The 6,000-nt window shown below is 38.9% G+C and overlaps 1 protein-coding gene across 1 annotated transcript; it reads right to left on the bottom strand.

Moving 5' to 3' along the window:
• Window positions 1-445: 445 nt before the first annotated feature.
• LOC113032445 (uncharacterized) lies at window positions 446-5,757 on the bottom strand. The gene is made up of 5 exons (XM_080307832.1): window positions 5,444-5,757; window positions 5,126-5,149; window positions 4,144-4,426; window positions 3,587-3,735; window positions 446-2,125 (listed from the first exon to the last, which is right to left on the bottom strand). The coding sequence occupies exons 1-5, from the start codon at window positions 5,475-5,477 to the stop codon at window positions 1,782-1,784; spliced, it is 834 nt and encodes a 277-aa protein (XP_080163958.1). The 5' UTR covers window positions 5,478-5,757; the 3' UTR covers window positions 446-1,781.
• Window positions 5,758-6,000: the final 243 nt, after the last annotated feature.

Raw genomic sequence — 6,000 nt, 5'->3', positions numbered from 1 at the left:
TGTAGTGCAACAAAAGTGTTGCACTACATTTTGCAACATTGTTGTTTGTCCTGCACATAGTAATTCATGGTAGACATTTATCTAAAATAGCTAGCATATGTTTTTATGGCAGCTTATGACTGTTGTAAAATCTCGAACTTGCTGACTTATCTAGTAACTTACAGCAAGTAAGGGACTCTCACAGCTGGTGTTCTAACAATAGAGAGACACTCACTCAGTCTGTGGCCTCAAACAGGCATCTCCATCCTTCCTGTGCCTTTCCCCATGAAACTGTAAGTGCATCTAATGACCGCAGACTCACTCACTGTTTAAAAGAACTGAGGTACAGTTTTGAAATTGAACTTCTTTTTCTTTGGACATCTCAGGCACCTGGTTTGTAAATTCATTGTTCATATATAGTTTGTTGTGTTATCTGGCAAGAATTTAGAGGACTGCTTTAAGAGGATTTTGGTCTTATGGTTTTAGCTGTTTATTTGAACATTTTCAGAAATTAAACATTCTTAAACATCAAGAAAGCATGACGATTGTAGACGGCCCATGATCACTTGTATTCCAGACACACTATACTGTTGAATATGATGTTGGCCCACCCTTCAGCTATGACAGCTTCAACTCTTTTAGAAGGCTTTCCACAAGGTGTGTTAATGGGAATTTTTGTTCATTCTTTCACATTTGTGAGGTCAGACACTGATGTTGGACAAGGAGGCCACATCAGGATGCCTGGCTCATAGGCTCTGCTCTCATTCATGTTCTAATTCATCTAATTCATCTAATCTAATATGGAGTCATATTGGAACAGGAAGGGACCATTCCCAAACTGTTCCCAGAAAGATGGGAGTATGAAATTGTCCCAAAAAATATGCTGAAGCATGAAGAGTTCCTTTCACTGATAATGGAGGTGTTTAGAACACCAGAATTCAATGATCTGGATGAGTGAATATAGTGTATGAACACATATCAGCTTTTCTTGACACAAAACACAAATGTGCACATCCAGAGTGTCCTCCCAGCTAAACAGATGACTGCGCACAGATAAGAGACACTTGCTTCTGTGCAGAAAGTACCGTAGAAAAATTTGAAGTATCATATTTGACCTCTGACCTCTCCTTCAAATTCAAAATGATAACATGTTCATTAACCTCCTAGGACCTGGCATCATATTTTGGGTTGTCTAGACCAAAATACTTAATATTGCTCTACAAGGCCCTGATATCCACTTACGAGGACATTATACTGCCACTTTTCTATCGAAAGTTAAAACTAATGTCCTCATATGTGGCTCTCATTTTATCAGAAACAAAAATCAGGTAAAAAAAAAAAATCAGGTAATTCTTTGTTTTTACATTCATCAGGTCCCAATAAACCCAAAGAGCAAAGAGAAATTAAAAAAGGATGTCATGAAAGAGTTTGGGTCTTAGGAGGTTACATGCAATTCAGATAAAAATTATACAAATTATATTTTTTTTTTTTTTTTTTTCACAGCAAATTTTCATGAGACATACATGAGCAAATCAATAACTCCCAAAAAATTACCTTCAAGAGAACAAAAGCAAATTAAGATTAATTTCTATTTATAAACTGCATTTAATTAGATTACAAACAAAATATAAAATTGCGTTATTATACCACAGAATGATTATTTTTTCTTAATTTCACCACTGTTTATCTTCCTGCTACACTGAGCCTGAACCCATCACCTTTGATTTATTAGAGGAAAGTTTGCTACAAGCCACTACTGACACCTGTCTAACTGAATAAACAAAACCAACCCATGGATCTTCTTACACTGCACAGATGAAATTATATTTATCATAAATAGACTTCTTGTACCACAAATGGTTCCCACTTGTATTCATGGCACCACTTATGCTACAGTCTGCTGTTCTTGTCTTGTCAGCCCACTGATCAAAACCTACACAATGATCATCAGCCCAGAACCAGAGGTGCAGGGTGCAGCTGTAGTGAAGACCCAGCCAGACAAAGGGAGTGTCAGCCTTCTGAGCCTCCAACTCAACCCAGACCTGGGTCTTGTTATCAAGGATGGAAACCAGATCCATGTGTTCCTCTCTGCAGTGGTACAGGGCGTCTGCCCATGTCTTGTTCTCTTTAATCAGTTTAAAGGGCTCTAAAAGGAAAAACATCAAGAAAATGAAACTTAGAAGCATCAAACCAAACAGTGTTTCTGAGTGTCTAACATGCTGCGTTAATCTAAGCACATAATTCTTCTTACTTATTCTCGCTTATTCTTTAAATGGCCTGTATTTATATAGCGCTTTACTAGTCCCTAAGGACCCCAAAGCGCTTTACATATCCAGTCATTCACCCATTCACACACAGATTCACACACTGGTGATGGTAAGCTACATTCTAGCCACAGCCACCCTGGGGCGCACTGGCAGAGGCGAGGCTGCCGGACACTGGCGCCACCGGGCCCTCTGACCACCACCAGTAGGCAACGGGTGAAGTGTCTTGCCCAAGGACACGACGACCGAGACTGTCCAAGCCGGGGCTCGAACCGGCAATCTTCCGATTACAAGGCGAACTCCCAACTCTTGAGCCACGATCGCCCTCAAAGAGTTTCTCAGTCTTGTTCTCTAAAACCTAAAGAATTATGCGCTTGATCAACTGGTCCCGTAATGGAATTGATACCCTGCTGAGCTTGGGAGAGCCCGATTGTCCTGCGGAGACGTTTGCTGCAGGATACTCGATGGTCGGTTGCGTCGTGTGTCTGGCGACACTCTCGATGGAGGACATTGAATGACATCTACCAATTCGGAACCACGATAACAGAGTTCTGGCTGATTGGACCTGGCTTATCGAAGTAAAAGAAGCGGCTACAGCTGTTCAAAATCCCATAAGGCTGCCCGACATGATAGACAATGGGCAAGGCTGTGAGTACTCAGATTGTGTTTTGAACGCAAAATGGATAACATCTTGGAGAAGAACAACAGGAATTGAGAGGATTGGTGCCAGCTGAAGGCCTGCCAAGGTCGAAGCTGACTGGAACAACAAAAATTCTTCCATGATAACAGGATTGTTGTCAAAACTCTTTGTCCCTCCTTTAAGGCCATCCGCGTTGATCGAAGATTGTTGACTTTTGCTTAACCGGGTGAAGGAACACTTTCTCTCAGCTGAACACAGAAAACACACACACACACACACACACACACACACACATGTACACTGACACAGACCTGCACTCACCCCCCACCCCCTCCAAATGCCTTTGAAGCTTATGTCTTCTATGTTGTGAGATGTGATCCTTCATGTGCTGAGGTGTTTTTTTCTGTTCTCAAACTGATCTCGCTGTTGGACCTCAGCCTGGGGGGAGTTCATTTTTTCTCCGCATCTTTCCTCATGTTGTGCATTTTCCATTGTTATATCTCTCTGACCTGACTTCCCCATGTGATGCTGTGTAATGTATGTATGGTCGGGAGGGTATGATGGCGCTGGCAAAGGTCGGCAGCCTTAACCCAATTTCCCTCGGGATGAATAAAGTATTACCAATCAATCAATCAATTTACACATTTATATCGACTCTACTGACTGACCAGTTAACTTAGTGGGTAAGAATGTTTTATTGTACCTTTTTTTCTGCCTTTCATCGTCACCTCACACAGAATCACAAGCCCAGATGTGTTTTTGTACACAGTTACATAACGCCCCCACTTTGTTCCATTTACACAGTTAAATGTTTTATTTTCTCCTCTAGTAGTTGTGTTGATTGTTGCACACCTGTAAACAAAGACAAAAGGTTGGACAGATGTACAGAAAGAGTTTCTGGCTCTGTTTGATTAAATCATGCTGTAAACAGTGGAGACAGTCGAACAGCTGGATAATAAATGTGAGCTGCTGTCTGAGAACATTTTAGAAAGAAGGAAAACACCTACAAACAAACAACAAAGGAAAATGAGAATAAATAAAGATTTTTATATTCTTCACATATACTTGATTATTACTCCAAACCACATCACACCATATTAGACCTCCTATTTCATCTGATAGAACTGATACAGGTTTATCTGTGTTACTGTATTACTGGATTTAAATGCACTTAAATGTTCATAAAATTATCTAAAAAACATTGGACATGCTGGAGCCTGACTGAGAACAGAATGATTCAAAGTAAGATGAAGGTATTACTCAGTGGTGTCAGCAGCATTTCTCTCAGATGAGTTCCCGATGAGGATGTGAGCGCTACTTAGATCGACATTGTGTTGATCTTTGTTGTAAATGCTGATGCAGGAAATTTCATATAGACCAAATAAGTCAACTGTCCACCAGTTGATGGGCTGTTTTTCTACAGTGTTAGAACATGTTTCTTTATTTCCGTCCAAAGCTCTGTCAGCAGTGTAGTTGACACCATTGTCTGTGTAGACTGAAGACTGAAATGCCACTTTGTCATCCAGTTTGATAATTTCCCATCCTGATGGTGTAACAGAAAGTAAAGTAAAGTAAGAAAAAAGAAAAGAAACAATGTCAGTGGCAATAATACTTCAGACCAGGTCTTCTAGTGTTTTTTAGGAAAAATCTCCTTTTCACTCCTAAATAATGAATCTGAATTATGACTTCATGATCTGACTAAATCTTTTGTGGCAAACATATTTAACACACACACACACACACACACACACACACACACACACACACACACACACACACACACACACACACACACACACAGGTTATTTCCAAGCAGCCTCACTACATTATAAATGTTGAATAGTTTTGCAGTTAGTGAAAAAAAATTAATCAGAATTAATGAAATGAATAATTTGACTCTCAAAACATATCAAAGACTGCACGTTTATCAAAGCACTTATTTCTAAATCACGTTGATCACATATCATAGAACATAATTCAATATAAATTTACATTTATAACATATATTTATACAGATGTTTGTAAAATTGCTTCAGTCCAACAGAAAATCCCCACATGAAACATTCCCACAGATATGACGTCTACTGTGATGCAATAAGTAAATAAATGAATTGAAAAATAAAATATAAAAATAATTAAAAAGGCATAAAATTAAATACTTTAAAAATAAGTATATTCAGAACAGAAGCACCATCATACTTTTGATATAACCGGAAGAAACTGATTAGAAATGCACTCTTACCTGGATCCTGTTGAGTTGATCTTCCTGTGAAGTTTCAGAGAACGATGTAAGAATGAGTGAATTACTGCCAGCTCTGATATTGTTGTTTGGTAATACAGCAGAAAGCACAGAATGTAAACCATCCTTCAACACTCAGAAATAAAACTGGCTTTACTAAAGTCAAATCCTCTTTAAACTAAATGAAACGACTTTTGCTTTATCGAGCAGTTTGGATCAACTCACAGTAAAACTGAACTGTTATATTTGATCTTTTTCATTCTTTATAACGATCATTGAAACATCACTGTGCCAGGCAGGAACATCAAATGATCCACTTACCAATCAAAGTGATGAACAACAGACTCCACAGCATCTTTACTTTAGACTCTTTGCACAAATGTGTCCTCTAATAAGAGAAAGAAAAGACTTCTACCCTCACTCTGGAGTTTTCTGTAGACACACTGATGTTGATATGATCCCCTCTCTGAGTCAGAGCTGGATTTGTATTTCTGTCACTTCCCTCACAGCAGAAAACATGAAAATATTCATTTCTCCTGTTAACACTCAGAGTGAGGCTGTTATGTTCAGTAGGCAAAGCATTCCCAGACTTTTACATCTGATTTGCAGATGTGAACATACCATGACTGTTATGATCACCATGTTCAAACTACATTCTGTGTGCATCCAAGTACATGCAAATACTTGATACTTAGCATAGCAGGAAATTTACTTCACCAGTGGAGGCTGTGTGAATAAAAGGTATTCAGTGACATTTCAACAGGTGGACATTTGGTCTACTTTAAAGAAAAACAGAGACATTATTAACAATCGGTCATTCATTAATAAGCTGCCGGGAAAAAACCTTCACAAGTCCATCATTGTGTCTACTTTCTGCT

Source organism: Astatotilapia calliptera, chromosome 11 (genome assembly GCF_964374335.1).
Source record: "Astatotilapia calliptera chromosome 11, fAstCal68.1, whole genome shotgun sequence".
NCBI lineage: Eukaryota > Metazoa > Chordata > Actinopteri > Cichliformes > Cichlidae > Astatotilapia > Astatotilapia calliptera.
The sequence above is the reverse complement of the archived record's forward strand: the minus strand, read 5'-3'. Positions and strand labels throughout refer to the sequence as shown.

Coding starts and splice junctions, on each gene's coding strand:
- LOC113032445 (XM_080307832.1), bottom strand. CDS start 5,477: ATGCTGTGGAGTCTGTTGTTCATCACTTTGATTG. Junction 4,427..5,125: donor ATCAACTCAACAGGATCCAG/GTAAGAGTGCAT, acceptor TTACACCATCAG/GATGGGAAATTATCAAACTG. Junction 2,126..3,586: donor GATGAAAGGCAGAAAAAAAG/GTACAATAAAAC, acceptor TTTTCCTTTTAG/AGCCCTTTAAACTGATTAAA.